The 21,591-nt window shown below is 50.5% G+C and overlaps 1 protein-coding gene across 1 annotated transcript; it reads right to left on the bottom strand.

Moving 5' to 3' along the window:
* Nucleotides 1-585: 585 nt before the first annotated feature.
* Ivd (isovaleryl-CoA dehydrogenase) lies at nt 586-20,371 on the bottom strand. Its single transcript, XM_059261145.1, has 12 exons — nt 20,188-20,371; nt 16,233-16,322; nt 15,987-16,038; nt 9,483-9,652; nt 8,445-8,538; nt 8,128-8,264; nt 6,494-6,590; nt 4,786-4,879; nt 4,192-4,273; nt 3,636-3,740; nt 3,482-3,554; nt 586-1,491 (listed from the first exon to the last, which is right to left on the bottom strand). The coding sequence occupies exons 1-12, from the start codon at nt 20,326-20,328 to the stop codon at nt 1,358-1,360; spliced, it is 1,269 nt and encodes a 422-aa protein (XP_059117128.1). The 5' UTR covers nt 20,329-20,371; the 3' UTR covers nt 586-1,357.
* Nucleotides 20,372-21,591: the final 1,220 nt, after the last annotated feature.

Here is a 21,591-nt window from a genome sequence, read left to right as displayed (position 1 = left end):
AGTTTAAGACCAGCAAGGGCTATATATTGAGACCAAACAAAACTCAGATGTGCCGGGTGTGTGTGTTCATGCCTGTAGTCTTGGCACTAAGGAAGCAGAGGCAGGCTAGATCCTGTCTCAAAACCAAACAACTCTCAAGGATGGTCTCCAGAAACTTACTAAAGTTCTCCTTCTCCCTTCCTCCACTGGAGCCCCCTTCCTCAATTCCTTTAAGAGAAATCACAGTGAGGGGCATGAGGCTCATGCCTGTAATCCCAACACTTGAGGTAGGGGCAAATATACAGTTCCAGATCTTAGTTCAAGGCCAGTTGGGGCTACAGGGAGCCCTAAATAAAACCATGTAGAAGTTGGGAGGGGAGGGAGGAGACAGCAGACTCAGTGTTACAGGGCTTGCCTAGGCACACTCCACGTTTGACCTCAGCAAAGGAAGAGAAGTCACTGGGAGATTCGGGTCTGAGACTTCCCATTCTAGCCTCCTGTCCCATTACAGAAGGACAGAACTCTTCAAGGACACTCAGGATGCAGGCAAAGGGCAACAGCAAGTGGCTTGCTTCTCCTCAGAACAATGCTTTGGGCGCAGAAGGGTTCGATTCGCAGTATGTTTAATACAAAATGGCAGCAGCCGCTGTGCGGCGGTAACAAAATTAGCCACAGGGTGTCTAGAGAAATGTGCACAGGCAGGAGGGACTGGAGTTGAGCCAGGCAACCCAGGCTGGCCACAGGGCCTGTGCCTGCTGCCCAGTCAGCTGCAGGAGGTCACATGAGCAGGCCCAGTGCCAGCCTGTGACAGAGCGATGCCGTCAGATTCAGGTACACCAGGGAGGCCAGCGAGAGCCAATCTTCCGTGCTGTCGTGGTTAGACCAGGACTCCGTCCTTCCTTTGGTCTGCCACAGATGTTGTGGAGCTGTTTAGACCTTAGGATAACAGCGAACAAGGACAAGGTTGTTGCCTTTTCCTCAAGAAAAGAGACCGTTAAAAAAACTGAAAGCAGCCGATGCTTCCACTCAGGTGGAAAGGGCTCCCTGCCAGAGGCTTGCCCAAGAAAAGGAGTCGGATACCTACTAAAAGGTGCCATCCCAGAGAGGGAGAACATCAAATCCAGAAGTGGAGAGTGAGGGCACTGTCACGGAGGCCCCCCCTACAAGCCCTAGAAAAACCAAAGTCCTTTTGCAGTCCGTCTTAAGCTTTCCCGACTGACTGGCTGCCAGGGCCGGAGAATCCGACCTCCCATGGGCAGAGAGCTGGTGTGAAGGACAGCTGAGCCGCAGAGCTCCCTTGGACAGGGGCAAGGGCTGCCATGCCTCTGCTTTCAAAGAAAGGCCTGGGTGCTAGGACCAGGGCTGCCAGGCCATGGGGCTAGCGGAAGTCTGCGTTGAACGCTCGGCCGATGATCAGCCGCCTCACTTCACTGGTCCCGGCTCCAATCTCATACAGTTTGGCATCTCGAAGGAAGCGGCCCATGGGGAAGTCATTGATGTAGCCATTTCCACCTGTGAAGCAGATGTGGGAAGAGGAAGGACAGAATTGAAGGCAGCAAGGAAAACAGCCTGGGGGTCATAACCCAGTCTCTTCAGGGGTTGGTTCTTTGCATATAACCTACCTGTGTTCTCCCTCTCCCTCTCCCTCTCCCTCTCCCTCTCTCCCCTAGGGATTGAGTATGGACCTCACACACACACTAGGTAAATGCTCTACCACTGAGTTATAACTCCAGTTCATATTTTAAATATCTCTATCTATCTAATGTGACATAAATGCCATTTAAATAGTTCCGTTGGAATGTTTAGGGATCATGACGAGAGAAGTCTATGTTCAGCTCAGGTACAATTGGAACACGTACAGAGGATAATTTGGGTCAGTTTTCTCCTTTAACCGTGTGGGTCCTGTGAACTGAAATCAGCTTGCCAGGCTTTGCAGCAAGCACCTTTATCCACGGAGCCATGTTGTTGGTCTTTTTGTGCTGGCAAAATCCCAAGCCGCTGATATAATTTTCTTTTCTGAACATTTCCTTCCTTCTTTCCTTCCATTTCCTTTTTGAGACAGGGTCTGTCATATCCTAGGCTGGCCCCCAACTCACAAAATAGCTAAAGATGACCTTGAACTGCTGATCCTCTTACCTCTAACTTCCTGAGTTCTGGGATTACAGGTGTGTGCCACCTGTAATCTATCTGGTTAACACAGGGCTGGGGCATTGGCTTTGTGTATGCTTGGCAAGGATACTACACTGAGCTAGAGCCCAGCTTGGCTGTCTCAGCCTCCTCCGTCAGTTTCCCAAGTGCTGGGAGTCCAGGTGTGCACCTCCATGCCCAGCCTTTTCTGAATATCTTTGATTATTGGTTGAACCCGGAAGAACCCCAGGATATACAGGCTCTGGGGGAAGGACTGACTGAAGAGCAGTAGGGATGACGAGGGAACCTTGTTGGGGTGGGGAAGGCATGGGAGAGCTGCTCTGGAAGGTCTCCCAGAGTGCCCAGGATGCAGACAAGGAAAGAGCAAAACCTGGGCCTGGGACTCTGGAGTGTCCACCTAGCATGCCCCAAGTTCTGGATTCAGTCCCTAGCACTACCACCAGCCAGGTGTGGTGGCACATGCCTGTAATCCCGGTACTCTGGAGGTGGAGGCAGGAGGACTGGAACTTCCAGGTCATCCTCAGCTACATGACATGCTCACATACCTGAGACCCAGCTTTAAAAAATGCAAAGTCAGTGGCAGACATGGGCAAGAGGGATGGGATTCAAACCTAAGCCGACATGATTGAGGCTGCTCTACCTGAGGTGTGTGTCTCCCAATTTTCTGGTGACCTTAGACCAGGCAGGGAAGATAAGGGAAGCTTGGAGCCTCCAGACTTCTTTTTTTTTCCCCATTTATTTTTCTATTTTCTTTTTCTTTCTTTCTTTTTTTTTTTTGTTTTTGTTTTTGTTTTTGTTTTTTTTTTTTTTGAGACAGGGTTTCTCTGTGTAGCCTTGGTTGTCCTGGAACTCACCCTGTAGACCAGGCTGGCCTCAAACTCAAAATCCGTCTGCTCCTCACTCTTGAGTGCTGGGAGTAAAGGCATTGTGTCACCACCACCCAGTTTTTTTTTTTCCTCTTAAAACATTGATTTTATGTGTATGGGTGTTTTGCCGACACGTTTGTCTGTGTGCCACATTTATGCCTGGTGCTCTCAGAGGCCACACGAGGATGTTGGTTCCCCTAGAACTGCAGTTACAGATGGCTGTGAGCTGTCAGGTGGGTGCTGGGAATGGAACCTGGGTCCTCTGGAAGAGAGAAGCCAGTGTTCTTAACCACTGAGCTGTGTCTCCAGGCCCCACCCCCCTTTAAAATAATAAAGGTCCATTTATTTACTGACTATCATTACAAAAACTTCCCTTTCCTCTTCACTGGGGGCAGACAGAGCCTAGAGGTGCCAGCATGGCTGTAGCTAGTTTAAGCAGAGTGAGTAGTGGAGAGGGACCCCAGGAGTGGAGAATGAGGGCCACTCACCTAAACACTGAATGCCGTCCAGGGCTACTTGTGTGGCACACTCGGCTGCATACAGAATCACGCCGGCACAGTCCTGTGGACGAGGCTTTGCTCAGCAGGGTCCCGGGGGATGACCCACCAACCCACCTCTTCTTCCCCCAGAGCTGGCCCTCACCTTGGCAATGATGTGGCCTTCATCACAGGCTTTGGCGACATTGTAGACATACTGTCGACATGCCATGAGGCGAGTGTACATGTCAGCCATCTTTCCCTGCATCAGCTGGGCACAAAGGGAGGCCGTGGGTCACCATGCTGGGACCCTGATTACTGAAAGCAGGTCAGTGGCAAGGACAAGCTGACAGCCAGGGATGAGGAACCAGGGCACAGAGAAGAGATGGGACTTGCCAAGGACAATGGAGACGGAAACAACTCCAGGAGATGAGGCTAGTGAGCTGCCTCCTGTGTGGCTAGCTTCCGGCAGCCTCTTCTGGCAGAAGGGTGGGATTAGAAATGCAGCTCCCTTCCCCTAAACTCCAATGTTCTGCGTGCTTTACCCTCCAGCCTTGCAGTGTCTAGTTCATTCATCTCAAACAGGAATGGGTAGGACAACGTGAGGAACCTCCAAAGCCAGGCTGCATGTGAAAGTAGCTGCAATCACCCACAGCGTACGACTACCTCCTCATCTCCTTTAATCCAGCAAAAGAGGACATTTCAGCAAGTATTCCCCTTACCTGGAACTGGCCGATTTTCTGGCCAAAGGCTTCCCTTACATGCAAATAGGGAATGGTGTGGTCCAGGACAGCCTGCATGATCCTGCCGGAAGAAGAAAGACACTGTGGAAGTGTGATGTTGTCAAATGGGGTGAGAGGGTAACAGAAGAGGAGGAGACTGAAGTCCCTGAGAGAAGAAGGTAAAGGGGCCTGAGAAGCTCCCTGCTGGCACTCCCTGCTGGGTGCTAGCATTGCCTGCCCAGCTCCCAGGCACCTTCCTCTGAGAGCAGGTGGGTGTGGTGGGGCAGCGGGAGGGGTCAGTGCCTGGCCCTCTTGTTTCACAACCACACTGACTACGCAGAGGCAGGCCTCACCTGCCATCTGTCACATGGTGACATTTCCCTCTGTGTAAAGAAATTAAACAGAGGAGATTCTCTAGGACAGAGGATAGCTCACAAAATAGCTTCCTTTGTTCACCCCCCCTCACCCCCTGTCAGGGGGAGGCTGCTAACCAAACAAGGCTGGGGAGCTCAGGTTACCCCAGCCTCACACTCACCCAGGGGTCCACCAGCTTCCTCACATTGGTGAAACTTCATGCCCCAGCCTCACACTCACCCAAGGGGTCCACCTGCCAGCACCAGGCGTTCGAGGTCCAGCCCGCTCATCAGCACGTAGACACCCTTACTCTCTTGGCTCAGGATGTTGGCAGCTGCGGGGATACATGCCAGTCAGCGAGGGCTGTTCATAGCCGCTTCACGGTTATAAAAGGTACCACGTCACACAAGGCACAAAAGTGCGTTACTCGACCTTCATCTAGGGTTTCAAGTGAGAGGCAAAGATGAGCTCTGCCATTTCCAGTCAGGAGTGGAGTTTTCAGGACCCCACACCACGCACAATACTACAGAGCCCCAAGCTGCTCGCTCCTCTTCCCTTTCTCACCCTGGACTCCCCGGGATGGGAAAGAAGAAAGGCTGACCCACCCTTCTTGGATTCTTTCTACACCTGATGTCTACGTACACAGAAATCTGAGAACTTATCGCCCGAGGTTGTGTGCTCGGGTTCAGGGTCACCTCTCAGCAATGTCCATGAAAGCTGCTTTGTCCGTGAGTTAGGGTGACAGTGACAGAAGCCGATGAGCACCTACCCCCCCCCCCCCATAAGGACTTGGGAGACGTGGGAAGAACATTTTATGTAGAAACTTGACAGCCTAACCTGTCTTTTTTTTTTTTTTTCCTCCTTTTTTCCTCACCTGCCTTTAAGGCTGATGAATGATTTTGTTGTTGTTGTTTTTCTTTCTAAAAGTGAGTCTGTATGGATTCTCTTTCCTGGACACTCTTTCTGACCACAGCATACTGTTTCTGGATGGTTTATGGCTGATGCACGAAGCAGTCCTCATTCATGACCAGATCCATGCCCTCAGCTCTCTCACAGTGCTACATAGTGTCACGTTCACAGTTACGGCACAGGGGAGAAAATATTCCTGCGGAATCAAATTACCTCTCCTTCATCGAGTCTGGCTTCTGTCAATTTATTCAGAAGGGCTTTTTAGCATCATTACCGAGTGTAATTCAGAGTGTTGTGGTTTGGACACGAAATGGCCCCCTGCGGGCTGGTGTGCTGAAGGCAGTGTTCTGAGGTGGGGTTTGGGACGTGACTGGATCGTGAAGGCTGATCTAATCAATGGATTAACCTGATGATGGATTCATAATTTGATGGCATTAATGAGAGACAGTGGAAACGGAGACGGGGCCTCCAGGAAGAATTGGCCACTGGGGTGTGTGTCTTTGAGAGTCTAATAGGATTCTGGCCTCTTCTTCCTTCCATCTCTGCTACTTATCCTCCGTAAGATTTTAAAGCAGCTCTCCCAGGCCCTTAGGCCTTCCTGCTCACCACAGGAGCAGAAGCAACAGAGCCAGCCAATGGGCCATAGGCTTGACCCCTAAAACCATGAGGGGAATAAATCTTCCTCCTCTAACTTGTTCCTGTCGGGTTATTTATAAAGGTGACAAGAAGTCGGGCTAGCGCATGTAGGCCATACAGGCGAATGCACAGGAAGTCTGAAGGACGTCAGTGGACGGTGGCTGGCCTTACCTTTCACCGTCCGCTACTGGCAAGGTGTGTTCCCCATCCTTCATCTAGGCAGGCAAGCAAACAGCGGCAGGGCCTGTGGCCAGGACAGACAACTGTCCAGTGGCTCTAGGCCCGCAGTCTAGCCACATATCATGGGACACACAAGGGCAGTGCACCTCTGTAACGAGGAGATGGGCTTTTCCAGCTCGCAAAGGAGTCAGGATAGGGACCCCTTTATTCTCTGGACACTTACCAGGCACTTTGCAGTCTTCAAAGATCAGCTCACAGGTGTTGGAACCCCTCATACCCAGCTTGTCAAGCTTCTTGGAGGTGCTAAAACCAGGCATACCCTTTGCAGGAAACCAAAGGAGGTCCTGGTTAGACTTGCCCCAAGGGGGCCTAAAAAGGGGAAAGCTCACTTCACCTACCGATTCCGATACCTGCCCAGCATGCCCACATCTGCTCTCGAGTTCTCCCTCTGCAAAACTCCAGACTTCGCGCCTCGCCAACTTCCTTCCCAACTCCTCTGCTGCCAGCCTGCTTCTCCCCAGTTCTCAGGGGAGCGGTTCTTCCTCAACAGAACATTCAGTCCCCAGCTCTCCTCACTCTCCCAGGGACATCACTCAGAAGACACTCTCAGAGCCCATACCAATTCCTCTGCCCCCTTCTCTTCAGCCAGCTGTCCCTGAAGGAGCCCCAACTCCAACCACCTACATGCCTTGACCAGGATGACGCAGACGCACGTGTGTTGCCAAATGCCCAGGAGAGCGACGGCACACGCTGCTCCGTTACCTCCAGGCCTTTCCGGTTCCAATCTTAGCCAGCTCCTCCCTCGTGGAGTGTGCTGCCAATCTTTGTACCATGTACTTAAACTTTCTAGCATTCCCCTGGAGCTGGGTTCCCAAGCCTCAGTGGCACCTGCCCTCTTTCCTCACCATCATTCGACAGTTGGTGTGCGGCCAACACCTGTTCCCGGAACTTACACATCTCGAACTTTCTCCAGGCTGGGGCACACGCCTTTAATCCCAGCACTGGGGAGGCTGGGGCAGACAGATCTCTGTGAGTTCGAGGGAAACCTGGTCTAGACAGCGCGAGCTCTAAGCTAGCCAGGGCTACACAATGAGACCCCATCTTAAAACAAAGAACAACAACAACAACCAAAAAAAAAAAAAAAACTCCCCTGGTTTTCTTTTCTCTATACTGAAATTTTGCTGTTTCCTGTTTTTACGTTTTTGAGACAGTCTTTCTATACAGACCTGGACCTCACTACAAGGACCAGGCTAGCCTCAAACTTGCCTCTGCCTGTCAAGTGCTGCTCAGAGTACAAATACACCTTGTCTGGGTCCTGGTTTGTTTAGAACCAAACCAAAATCCAAGTGGAACTCTTGAGTTTTAATCTAACTCCTGATGTATGTTATCCTTGTCCACACTGTTGGAGGTACAGTGTCCAAAACATCATTTGTATTCCCACCCATGCCTCAGTCTCCCCCACAGCTCCTGCTCAGCTCAGTAAGACTATCCCGGGGCTTCTTTTCCATTTTCTTCTTCTTTGATTCTGTGGACAGCTTTACTGTCTACATTCAGACCTGACCCAGCCTCTCTGCGTCTCTCGTCTTTTTCTTTTTCTTTTTTCTTTTTCCTCTGGTGCTGAAAGTTGAACCCAGGGTCTGTACATGCTGGGAAGCTGCTCTCCACTGCTCCCCACTGGGCAACTCTACCAGCAAGGACTTGACTTTTGGGCTGTCTTTTTCAGCCTCTCATCACCCGCCACCTCCCGGGAGCAGAGCACAGAACACTGATCTTAATCTTGACCGGCTGGAAAGGGGCTATCTCTGTCACTACTGTTAGAGCTGGAAGTCTCTCTGATCCCATGCCCACCAGCCTCACCTTCTCCACAATGAAGGCTGTGATGCCCCGAGAAGCTGGCACGGCATTCAGATCTGTCTTGGCATAGACAACAAGGACGTCGGCATCGGGGCCATTGGTGATCCAGAACTTGTTGCCATTCAGAATGTAGTGGTCTCCTAAGGGAAAGGCTGTCTGTGGAAGAGTCTCCTGTCCTGGTTCAGCCAGTCTGTCCACAGAACTGCTGCCGCCCTGCTGGGAACCCAGCAGAGACCACCCCCAACTGCTCCTCCCTCGCCCCGCCCCAGAGTTTGATTCTCTGCCTTTTCCAGCGGCGGCTTTGTGGCAAGAGGCCTTACCTTTCTTTTCTGCTTTAAGCCTCATGGAGACAACATCAGAGCCAGCATTGGGTTCACTCATGGCCAGGGCTCCGATGAACTCACCGCTGATCAGCTACAAGGGAAGGCGAGACCGCCTTGTTAGGACTGTGGAAGCACCCTGCAGCGGCTCCTGGACTGCCTCTTCCTGCCCGCATGCCACCCCCAAACTGCCCCCAGAGCAAAGTGGAGTACCTGTAAGGCCTCTCTTCCCCCTACGCCTGCGTCCACCACTTTTTGGCAGTACTGGGGACTGGCTCCAGGGTCTCAAACATGCTAAGCAAGGGATTTAGTATTGAGCCCTCCTCTCACCCCTCAGTCTTTATATTTTAAAAATTCTATTTTTATTTATTCGTCCTCTGTGTTTATGTGTGCACATAGGCGTGTATGTGTGTGTGCGTGTGTGTGTGTGTGTGTGTGTGCGCGTGCGCGCGCGCGCGTGCGTGCGTGTGTGTGTGTGTGTGTGTGTGTGTGTGTGTGTGTGTAGGAGTTGGTTCTTTCTCCACCATGTGTGTCAAGCTTGGTGGCAGGGAGGCACTTTCGCCCACTAAAGCCATCTCACTGGCCCCTATTTGCTTTTGGAGACAGGGTCTTGCCGAATCACTCACGCTGGGATTTGTGACTCTCCTGCTTCTGCCTCCCAAGCAGCAGCTGAAACTCTACATATGTCACAGGTCACCACATCCCTGACTGAAGGGTCCCCCCCTTTTTTTTTTCCAGACAGGGTTTCTCTGTGCAGCCCTGGCTGTCCTGAAACTCACTCTGTAGACCAGGCTGGCCTCAAATTCACAGAAATCTGCCTGTCTCTGCCTCCCGAGTGCTGGGATTAAAGGTGCGCACCACCACCTGGCCAAGTTTTTTTGACTTAAGTGTTTCAAAACAATCTCAGGCACTTTCTTAATTCTATTTAGTTCACAGCGGCAAGACAAGACTGAAAATCTGGTTGGCCCCCACAAGGGGAGGGCACGTCATGGTGGCCATGTTGAGTTCATGTGGGTTTCTTCTTTCCCATCTCCTCACCTTGGGAAGGTATTTCTCTTTCTGTGCCTCATTCCCATTGCGGACAATCTGGTTGACGCAGAGGTTGGAGTGGGCACCGTAGCTGAGGCCCACTGCTCCAGAAGCCCGCGATATCTCTTCCATCACCAACACATGTTCTAGGTAGCCCAGGCCAGAGCCGCCATACTGAACTGGGAGGGGGATAGTGTGGGAAGCAGAAAGGCATCCAGGTTACACTGGAACACTGACAGGAATCTTGGTAACTGGCAGAAAAGAAACACTCTGGTAGCTATTCCAAGTTCCCCTAGCAAGGCTGCCAGGCTATTGCCAGGGACTCTGCTTAGAAGGACACACGACTGGTTCTGCTTGCTCCTGCCGGGGAGCTGCAATTCAGAACCCATTATTGCCAACTCTGGCTTTATCGCAGACATCTTCAGTGAGGACAAGCAAAAACCTGAGCACCCACTCTTCCAGAAGTTCCAGAAGGAGAAGCAGATGGATGAAGGAAGAAAGAAGGAAAAGAAACATGAAGGGGGTGGGTGGAGAGGGGGCTATGTTCAGAGCACGGAAATCAGTTACACACTGTGTATGTGCAGAGGCCTCAAGAAGGTGAGGTTTTAAAAGACTTATTTGTGTTTTTTACTTATCTCTGCCACATGTGCACGGGTGCCCCCAGAGACCAGAAGAGAGTTCTGGAGTCCCTAGAGCAGCGGTTTTCAACCTGTGGGTCACGACCCCTTTGAGAAACCTACCTCCAAAAAATTTACATTATCATTCATAACGGTAGCAAAATTACAGTTATGAAGTAGCAACGGAAATAATTTTATGGTTGGGGGTCACCACAACATGAGGAACCGTATTAAAGGGTCGAAGCGTTAGGAAGAGTTAGGAAGGTCGAAAACTACTGCCCTACAGCTCGAGTTATAGGTGGTTATGTGGACATCAAGGATTGAACTTGGGTCCTCTGGAAGACTAGGAAACGCTCTTAACCACTGAGCCATCTCTCTGGCACCAAAGGTGAGATTTGATAGCATAGCTTTGGGAACAAAGTAGGTCTGATACATATACATGTAGCATATACACACAGGTGTGCACACGTGTATGCACACACACACAGATACAGAAATTAAAAAAAAAATTAAAAAAAAAAAAAAAGGTTTTCAGGACAGGCACAGTGACCCACACCTGTAACATCAGACTTTGGAAGGTGGAGATGGGAAGATCATGAGTTCAACGCTATCTATGGCTACACAGCAAACTCAATGCTGGCCTGGGCTATCTGAGGCCCCATCTCAAAAAATTAAGAAGAAAAGGTAAAGAAAAGAAAATGAAAAAGAGAAAGAAAGCACGTTTCCCTGTGTCTGGGTCCCCTGGTCCCTTCACACAGCCACTGTGTAAAGCCCCGTAAACAAGCTGGTCTGAGCACTAGGCTGCCCGGTGTGAGCGGAGCGTCGTCAACCAGAACTCCAGGAAGGCCAGTAGGAAACAGAACTCCTGTCTGCTCTCAAAACTCGCCCTTCCGCTGGGGCCTGCTGCTGTAGGCCTATGTCTCAGCCACCTGAGAGCCAGAAAGAACACATTCAAGTCTTACCTGGCTATGGAGGGAGTTCAGGGCCAGCGAGGGCAACTTGGCAAGACCCAGTCTCAAGACAAATCAATAGGAAAGGGGGTGGGGACGTAGCTCAATGGTAGGATACTTGTCTGGCATGTGCAAGGCTTTAGGGTCAATCCCTAGTACAAACAACACCAGTCCTGGCTTTCTTTTTGAAGTTCCCAACTTGAAAGGATTTTCTCTGGTTTCTTGTTTTTTAACTGTGGTTCTGGGGATCAATCCTAGGGCTTCATGCAAAGTATATTCCCTTGCCAGTGAGCTGCATTCCTGCCCCAGGCTACTTTCTTTGCTTCTCTTCCTTCCTTCCTTCCTTCCTTCCTTTCTTTCTTTCTCTCTCTCTTTCTCTTTTCTTCTCAAACTTTTGCTCTTCTTCCCTTACCTCTGAGTGTTGGGATGACAGGCACCACTCTGTTTCGGTCACGATGGAGACAGGTAAACATTCTAGCAATTGAGCTACATCCTCAGGGTCTCATATACCTCAGGGTGGCCTTGAACCTCCAACCTTCCTACTTCTATCTCTCAAGTGCTGGGATTACAGGTATTTATTACATAGCCTGGCTTCAGCCCATTGATTTTATTTATTTATTTATTTCTAGGTTTATTTATTTTTATTTTATGTGCATTGGTGTTTTGCCTACATGTATGTCTATGTGAGGGTGTCAGATCTTGGAGTTATAGAGAGTTGTGAGCTGCCATGTGGGTGCTGGGAATTGAACCTGGGTCCTCTGGAAGATCAGTCAGTACTCTTAACTGCTGAGCCATCTCTCCAACCTGGCCTATTGATTTTAAGTTGCTTTTTTGTTCCATTAAATATATTCTGATTCAGAAGCATATTATGTTGGGCTGGATCCTAAACTCTCAAAGCACAAAGAGAGTCTTGTTTGGGAGTTCCCAGTAGGTCCTCCCGGGAAACTCCCTCACATCAACATGGTTTAAATGAATCATTAAGCAGTTTCATTGTATCACATTCATGTAACTTTCCAGGGTCAACTCAAACCCCAGGACCTATGCTACTCCAGGAGGATAGAAGATGAAATACACAGACACTTGTCAAACCAATACCTGTATCATCGGTTTCCAGACCCATCTCTGATACCAAATCCAGTCACATCCCTTACATAAATAAAACGGCAATATAATTTATGCACACCTGCCCACATCCTCTAAATCTTCTGTTATTCATTATGTAAATAATACATGCTTTATACAGATAGTTATTAGCTTTTTCCCCCTTAAACATTTTTACATTTGTTTTATTGTATGCACATGGTGTTTGCCCACATGTATGTATGGGTACCATGTGCATGCCTGGTGCCCTTGGTTGACAGAAGATCCCCTGCAACTGGAGTCAATGGATGGCTGTGAGCCGCCATGTGCATGCTGGGAACCGAAGCTGGGTCTTTGTAAGAGCAACAAGTGCTCTTCACCACCGAGCCATCTCTCCAGCCACACCCCTTTTTTGAGCCAGGATCTTAGCTCTGTAGCCCAGGTTGGCTCGAGACTTCCTGCCGTAGCCTTCCAAGTATGAGATTAGAAACAGTTGTTCTGCTGGGCAGTGGTGGTGCACACTTTTAACCTCAGCAGTCAGGAGGCAAAGGCTGGTGAATCTCTGAGTTCGAGGCCAGCCTGGTCTACAATGTGAGTTCCAGGACAGCTGGGGCTACACAGAGAAATCCTGTCTTGAAAAAAACAAGAAAGAAAGGAAGGAAGGAAGGAAGGAAGAAGGGAGGAAGGAGGAAGGAAGGAAGGAGGAAAGGAGGAAGGGAGGGAGGAAGGAAGGAGGAAGGGAGGAAGGAAGGAAGGAAGAAGGGAGGAAGGAAGGAAGAAGGAAAGAAGGAAGGAGGAAGGAAGGAAGGAAGAAGGGAGGAAGGAAGGAAGAAGGAAAGAAGGAAGGAGGAAGGGAGGAAGGAGGAAGGGAGGAAGGAAGGAAGGAGGAAGGGAGGAAGGAAGGAAGGAAGAAGGAAAGAAGGAAGGAGGAAGGGAGGAAGGAAGGAAGAAGGAAAGAAGGAGGAAGAAAGGAAGGAAGGAGGAAGGAAAGAAGGAGGAAGGAAGAAGGAAGGAAGGAGGAAGGAAGGAAGGAAGGAGGAAGGAAGGAAGAAGGGAGGGAGGAAGAAGGGAGGAAGGAGGAAAGGAGGAAGGAAGGAGGAAAGGAGGAAGGAAGGAAGGAAGGAGGAAGGGAGGAAGGAAGAGTTGTTCTCTACTGTTTAGGAAAGGATGGAGGGACAAAAACCACTGGTACTGCTCTTATGCCTCAGGAGTGCAGCTGGGTGAGGAGGCCAACAGCTCACACATTCACCGTCATGGCAACCCCAGCAGGGTCTTTTTTCTAGAAGGCAGCACAGAACCAGAATATACCAGCTCCCTGTCTTTCCCCTCAAAAGTTGTAGCATACACAGGGGATATTGGGCAGGCCCAAGAGCCTACTAAAATCCAAGGTCATCATCTGGGTCCTTACTGAGGACCCAGACATCCCTCTTAGTCCCATTTCTAACCCCAAATGAGCTTTGGGGACAAGTTATAAGCAGAGGACTTAGGCCGTCCCTCAGGGACATACTTTTCCTGAAGGTTCCCACTTACAGGTCACTGGTGAGACAGAGCTCAGAAAACACTGAGGGAGGACTGCTAGGACAGTTAGTTAACTTAGAATTTTCTACATGCCCCAAGTCATCTGGAGGAGTCTGAGGAGCATGCATATTCCACAGGATGCAAGGAGGAATCTGTAGAGCATGCATATTCCACAGGATGCAAGGAGGAATCTGTAGAGCATGCAGATTCTACAGGATGCAAGGAGGAATCTATAGAGCATGCAGATTCCACAGAATGCAAGGAGGAATCTGTAGAGCATGCATATTCCACAGGATGCAAGGAGGAATCTGTAGAGCATGCATATTCCACAGGATGCAAGGAGGAATCTGTAGAGCATGCATATTCCACAGGATGCAAGGCTCTCATTAAATCTCCAGCATGGAACTAAAAAAAGCAGCAGAGTCAAGAGTCTGCCTTCTTGCCATCACTAATGATTATGCCAGTGGGTGCTGCCTCGGGTTCAAGGATGAGGAAGTTCTTGGGGAATGAATGATCTTCCCTTTCCATTGATTGTTGATTTCTGTGTGAGTGTATGAGTGTATGTGTGTATGATGTATGTGTACATGTGTATGTGAGTGCACGCTCCTGTGTACATGTGTGAGGCCAGAGGAAGATACCGGGCATCCTCTTCTATCACTCTCTACGCTGTCCTTTTTTGGGGGTGTTTTTCAAGACAACGTTTTCTGTGTAGTCCTGGCTGTCCTGGATCTCACTCTGTAGCCCAGGCTGGCCTCCAACTCACAGAGATCCGCCTGGCTCTGCTTCTCGAGTGCTGGGATTAAAGGCGTATGCCACCATGCCTGGTTTACCTTGTTCCTTTTGAGGTAGGGTCTCTCACTGAGCCTAGTGTTTTTCCTGTGTGGCCCAACCAGCCCCAGTGAGCCTCCAGTCTCAGGCCCCCGGCCCCCCAGTCAGTTCTGTGATTACAGGCACTGGGTGGGACTCAGGCCCCCGAACCCCGGTCAGTTCTGGGATTACAGGCACTGGGTGGGACTCAGGCCCCCGGCCCCCCCGGTCAGTTCTGGGATTACAGGCACTGGGTGGGACTCAGGCCCCCGGCCCCCCCCAGTCAGTTCTGGGATTACAGGCACTGGGTGGGACTCAGGCCCCCGGCCCCCCAGTCAGTTCTGGGATTACAGGCACTGGGTGGGACTCAGGCCCCCGGCCCCCCAGTCAGTTCTGGGATTACAGGCATTGGGGGGACTCAGGCCCCCGGCCCCCCAGTCAGTTCTGGGATTACAGGCACTGGGTGGGACTCAGGCCCCCGAACCCCGGTCAGTTCTGGGATTACAGGCACTGGGTGGGACTCAGGCCCCCGAACCCCGGTCAGTTCTGGGATTACAGGCACTGGGTGGGACTCAGGCCCCCGGCCCCCCCAGTCAGTTCTGGGATTACAGGCACTGGGTGGACTCAGGCCCCCGGCCCCCCAGTCAGTTCTGGGATTACAGGCACTGGGTGGGACTCAGGCCCCCGGCCCCCCGGTCAGTTCTGGGATTACAGGCATTGGGGGGACTCAGGCCCCCGGCCCCCCAGTCAGTTCTGGGATTACAGGCATTGGGTGGGACTCAGGCCCCCGAACCCCGGTCAGTTCTGGGATTACAGGCACTGGGTGGGACTCAGGCCCCCGAACCCCGGTCAGTTCTGGGATTACAGGCACTGGGTGGGACTCAGGCCCCCGGCCCCCCAGTCAGTTCTGGGATTACAGGCACTGGGTGGGACTCAGGCCCCCGGCCCCCCAGTCAGTTCTGGGATGACAGGCATTGGGGGGACTCAGGCCCCCGGCCCCCCAGTCAGTTCTGGGATTACAGGCACTGGGTGGGACTCAGGCCCCCGAACCCCGGTCAGTTCTGGGATTACAGGCATTGGGTGGGACAGGCCCCTGATCCCCTAGTCAGTTCTGGGATGACAGGCATTGGGTGGGACAGGCCCCCGGCCCCCCAGTCAGTTCTGGGATTACAGGCACTGGGTGGGACTCAGGCCCCTGGCCCCCTAGTCAGTTCTGGGATTACAGGCATTGGGTGGGACAGGCCCGGCTTTTCTTAGTGTGAGCTCTGAGCTCTGGCCCTGATGTTTACACAGCAAATGCTCTCAGCTTGAGCTTTCTCTCCAGCCTCTTGCTTTTGTTTTTTCTGAAACAGGGTCTCACTCTGTAGCCTAGGCTGGCCTGGAACTCACTGTACAGCACAGGCTGGCCTTGAACTCTGAGCACTGCCCCTGTTTCAGGCCCCTGAACGTTGGGATTACAGGAGGGCACCACCATGTCCACCTCCCTTCTGCCTGTTTGGGCAACAGAGAAAGCTCTCTGTAGGGAAAGAAGCCATACTCACCAGGGGCTGTGATGCCCAGGACTCCCAGGCTCCCCAGCTGCTTCCAGAACTCCTGTCAACAGCACAGAGGGTGTTTCAAGAAGGCAGTTAGCCACATGTGGCCAGAACAAGCCCAAGCCGTTCAGAGAAAGCAGCTCTACTACTGGAGAGGCCCGTCACCAGGAGACAGCGTGCACCTTTCTAGGCAGCTGTGCAGGGCAGCGCTGCTCCAGAAGCCTCCACTCCACCCTCAACCTTGCAACTCACTCTCAGGTCCTTGAACTCGTTGCTCTGATCAATCTCTTGGGCCTTGGGGGTCAGGTTCTCATGAAGGAACTTCGATATAGTCTGACGAAGCTAGAGGGAGAGAGGTAGACGGATGCTACTGAGACCCAGACCTGATTGCCAACGAGAGCAATGTCCCTGTGGTTGAAGGCGTATTCGGGGAGCCAGGCCACAGGCACTCTCACCGTGTAGCATCAGGTCGGGGCTCAGGGGTCCCACCGAGTTATGTTTCCTTAGAGGCATCAGAGTGGAGGGAGCGTCAACTGAGAAAAAGCCTAAGATCCGGCTGTAGACAAGTGGAGGCCATTTTCTTAATCAGTGATCAATGGGGGACGGCCCAGTCTATTGTGGGTAGGGCCACCCCTGGATGGGGTGGTCCTGGGTTATATGAGGAAGCAGGCTGAGCGAGCCACGAGGAGCAAGCCAGTCAGCACCATCTCTCTGTCAGCCCCTGCCTCCAGGTTCCTACCCTGTTTGAGTTCCTGCCTTGATTTCCTTCAACGAGGAATTGTAAGCCAAATAACCTTTTCCTCCCCAACTTGCTTTTTGGTCATGGTGTTGACCATAGCAATGGTAACCTTAACTAGGACTGTGATCTTGCCCTTTTTCTTAAGGTTCTTGGAAGCTGGGCGGTGATGGTGCATGCCTTTAATCTCAGTACTTGAGAGGCAGAGACAGGTAGATCTCTGTGAGTTTGAGGCCACCCTGGTCTACAAAGTGAGTTTCAGGACAGCCAGGGCTACACAGAGAACCCCTGTCTCGAAAAACCAAAAAAAAAAAATCTTGGTTTAGACATCTTGGAAATGATTAAGACATTATCATTTTATTAATTTTAAGACTGAATTTTGCCCAAGCTGATCTTGAACTCATGTAACCCAGTGACTCAGCTACTGAAGATGATGTTTAAAATGCTGCCTCCCTACATAAAATCACTCCGTACCTTTCTGCTGTACTCAGAATAACACACAAGCCCCTAAGCCAGTCCGCACAGGCTGTCCTCCATTGGCCATCCAGCCTTCCCTGTACCTTTCCGTTACCCACCCATTCATTGCACTCCAGACACTCCCCCTCAGTTCTGACACTTGTCAGTCTCTTTACCATCCTTGAGACTTTGGCTAAAAGAGATTCCTTGATGGGATTAGACATTGCCCTGGTGGGAAAACTAGAGATCTAGGACTGAGCATCAGACTCAGATGTGAAGTGTTTTTTTTTTTAAGATTTATTTATTATGTATACAGTGTTCTGTCTGCATGTATGACTACAGGCCAGAAGAGGGCGTCAGATCTCATTACAGATGGTTGTGAGCCACCATGTGGTTGCTGAAATTGAACTCAGGACCTCTGGAAGAGTAGTCAGTGCTCTTCACCTCTGAGCCATCTCTCTAGCCCCAGATGTGAAGTTTGAGGTCTCCAAAGCAGCTCTCTGCCAATCATACAGCCGGGGACTTCTTTTTTTTTTTTTTTTTTTGGTTTTTTTTTGAGACAGGGTTTCTCTGTGTAGTTTTGGTGCCTGTCCTGGATCTTGCTCTGTAGACCAGGCTAGCCTCGAACTCACAAAGATCTGCCTGGCTCTGCCTCCTGAGTACTGGGATTAAAGGCATGTACCACTGCTGCCTGGCTTTTGTTGTTCATTTTTAAAACCGTATTTATTTATTTTGTGTGTGTGGGCGGGGAGGAGGTCACTGCGCATGTATGGAGGTGAGAGGACAGCTTTTCAGGTCAGTTCTCTCCTGCTACCATGTGGGTCCTGAGAACCAAATTCAGGTCAGCAGATCTAGTGTCAAGTGCCTTTGACCACTGGTCCTTCTTGCTAGTCTACTTTGATGTTTCTAGGAGGCTGAGCAGCATGGCTAAGGTCTCCGGGAGAATCAGTCCTAAGCACTTCATGCGGCCTCTAAGTGACACACCCTCCTTCCCCCGAGCCAGAGTTCTGGTTCGGCCTCATTTATAATCACACTCTTCACACACTCTTCATGCCCCGCCTCCCACCTTTCATTTGGTTACAAGAACACAGCTTACTAGGTTACTTAATATTTAACTTCTGCCCATTTGGGGCCAGAGTTTGCCATGTCATCCAGGCCTTGCTGAATTGCTCTATAAGAATATCACAGAAGGGCTGGATGGGATGGCTCAGCGGATTAAAGGTACACCTCGTAAGCCTGAAGACCTGAGTTTAGTGCCCCCCAAACCTGTGGAAAGGTGGGAGGAGAGAGCAGACTCCACAGAGATGTCCTACGACCTCCACATACACACACAATAATAATACAGCTCAAAAAAATCTTAAAAAAAAAGAACATTATAAAGCTAGTTATAGTGGCATGGAGTTACAGACAGTTGTGAGCTGCCATGTAGGTGCTGGGAATCGAACCAGGGTCCCCTGGAAGAGCAGTCAGTGCTCTTAAGCACTGAGCCATCTCTCCAGCCCATGAGCCATTTCTCCAGCCTGGGCATTTTCTTAATTAGTAATTGACTGGGGAGGGCACAGCCCATTGTGGGTGGGGCTACCTCTGGGCAGTTGGTTCTGGGTTCTATAAGAAAGCAGGCTGAGCAAGCCATGAGGAGCAAGTCAGTAAGCAGCATGCCTCCATGGCCTCTGCATCAGCTCCTGCCTCTCAGTAGTTCCTGCCCTGTTTGAATTCCTGTCCTGACTTCCTTCAGTGATGGACAAAGATGTGGAAGTATAAGCCAAATAAACCCTTTCTTCCCCAAGTGGCTTTTGGTTGTGGTGTTTCACCACAACAATGATAATCCTACCTAAGACTTGCTGCTTTGCAGATAACCTAGGTTTGATTCCCAGAACCCACATGGAGGCTCACAACTATCCCCCACTCCAATTCCAGGGGATAGGACACCCTCTTCTGACCTCTGCTAGCACCAGGTAGGCACATGGTGCCCATACATACATTCTGGCAAAACACCTGTACACACAAAATAAGTAAATCTAAAAATTAGTTGAAAAGGTAAACGACTTAACCAGCAACCATCCAATTCCTTCATTAATGTAGGATGTACGGGGACAAAAATGACACTCCACATGAACCTTAGCATGACTGTGAGAAAGTCACATCCTAAAAGTATGTGAAAGTCACGAAAGCATGACTTTCCCTTGTACACACCCAACTCAGATACACTGTGTGCAAAGCAGTCCCTCCTCAGCACTTTTATTAGGCAGTCTATAGCAATTGCTTAATATAATGTACACATTGCTAGGACCTGAGCCATCCTGGGAAATTATTCACTAGCTTTATTTTGAGAAAACAGTCTTAAATCCAGCAATACGAGTGGACAGGCAATCTGTGAACTTTCAAGATTTGTTCAGCTTTCTGCTTTAGGCCTTGATGAAGGCAAACTAAGGGTGCATTTCAGAATTCCTTAAGTCTTCCACTCAAAACACAATGCCTTGTTGGTTACGGATCAACCACAATTTCAATCATAAATTGAGAACCACAATTTAAAGCCTAGTGCGATGGCCCACACCTTTAATCCCATCACTCTGGAGGCAGAAGCAAGCCGAAGATGAGAGTTCAAGACCAGCCTGGTCTACAAGGCAAGGTCTGGGCTACCCAAAGCTATACATCCAGAGACCCCAGGGAAGGGGGTCGGTACATACAGAGAACAACGGCTTGGAGTCTGGGTGGACTCATGATTGCCACCAGAGGCAGGGCCAACCAACTCTCCTACCCAAACACCACAAAGCTCCCAGGAGCTTTGATCTTTACTCTTCTCTCTCCTTCTAGCAGCCCTGCCTTGCTGTCTGTCTCAAATCTTCCCTCCTTAGAGATAACGATGAGTCAGAGGCTTGGTTGGGCATTAGCTAAGAGTAGGAAGCGAGCAGACCCTCTCCCTGGCTTCTGAGTGACGCTTCCAAGGCCCGGCAGGCACAAGTCACTTGTGCGGTGGGACACGGAGACATGAGGCCTTGGGCCTGGCCTTCCTACCTGCTTCTGTTCCTCATTTAGCCCGTTGATTGCATCGTCCACAGGCAACATCGAGTGAGCTCGCTGCGGGACAGCGAGGGGCGACGGCCGCAGCTTCCAACTGGACACCCGTCGCCCCAGCAGCCGGATCGCAGTCGCCATCTCTGCCTTGCACCAGGAGCTCCAGGGAGCATTAGCTCCACCAATCCTAGTCTCACAACTCCGTCCAATTGGAAGGGGGGGTGGGGCTCCAGCAGCCAACCACACTCGGAGGCCAGCCGAAGGCTGCGCTGCTCTTGCAGCCACGCGAGCCAATCAGCCGCGAGGCGGTAGCCTTCCTTGGCTCCGGCGATTGCCGCCTCCGGTACTTTCTTTCCTAAGTGTCTTTCCTGGGGCGGAAGAGTCCATAATGTAGTATCCGGTGTTGAGATTATAAACTTTAGCTGCAGAAGACTATCTTCGTGGGAAAACAAGCGCTCCAACATAGGACCGTCCGAGCGCCTACTGCGGAGGAATAAACTGTCCAAACAGATGTAGGCTGGAGGAGATCTGTAAAGAGTCTCTGTAAAGAGTCCGCACTGGTTTAAAACAGTAAGATTCGCTTGGTTATTACGTAACAGGTTTTGGTTCCTGTTGTTCTCCGGATTATGTAAAGACGTTTATGTAAAGACAGGGCAGGAAGGGAAGAGCGGTGTTTGCGGTCCCCTGACAAAGCCTCACGTGTGAAGGTTCTACAGACTGATTTAGAACTTTCTGATTATGGAGACTGGGCTGTTTCAGATTCTCAGCCAAAGTTATCTTGGAGACGGGCTGGAGAGATGGCTCGGTAGTTTAGAGCATGTGCTTCTTGCCAGAAGATCCGAGTTCAATTCCCAGCCCCCACACAGGGAGCTTGCCACTACCTCCAACTCCAGCTCCAAGGGAATCTGACGCTGTTGGCCTACACAAGCACCTGTACACACTTACGCACGTATACATAAATAAAAAATAATAAAAGTGTATCTTTTTAAATGGTCTTGGAGTATTTTTAGTTCCTTTAGTAGCTTATCTCCAACCTCTGTATCTGACCTGATATTCTTGACCAGCAGGTAAGAAAATTTAGTTTTTTAATTAATTAATTAATTAATTAATTAGAGACAGGATCTTTCTATGTAGTCTTCACTGTTCTAGAACTCGCTGGCTTTGAACCCAAAGAGATCTGCCTGCCTCTGCCTCCCAGGTGCTTTGACTAAAAATGTGCACCACCACACCCATCTGGAATTTATTCATTTAGCAGATCACTAACTTGTAATCAAACCAAAAACCTACTAATGTCATCAGATAGCATCTGAAATTGGTTTGCAGCAATTCACCTACCCAGTGTTGGCACCAACGTCTTTGGTAAACGCACTGATTTATGGCTCTCCTTGGTTGTGACTATACAGG

The sequence above is a fragment of the Peromyscus eremicus genome, chromosome 4 (assembly GCF_949786415.1).
Source record: "Peromyscus eremicus chromosome 4, PerEre_H2_v1, whole genome shotgun sequence".
In the NCBI taxonomy this organism is placed as follows: domain Eukaryota; kingdom Metazoa; phylum Chordata; class Mammalia; order Rodentia; family Cricetidae; genus Peromyscus; species Peromyscus eremicus.
The sequence above is the reverse complement of the archived record's forward strand: the minus strand, read 5'-3'. Positions and strand labels throughout refer to the sequence as shown.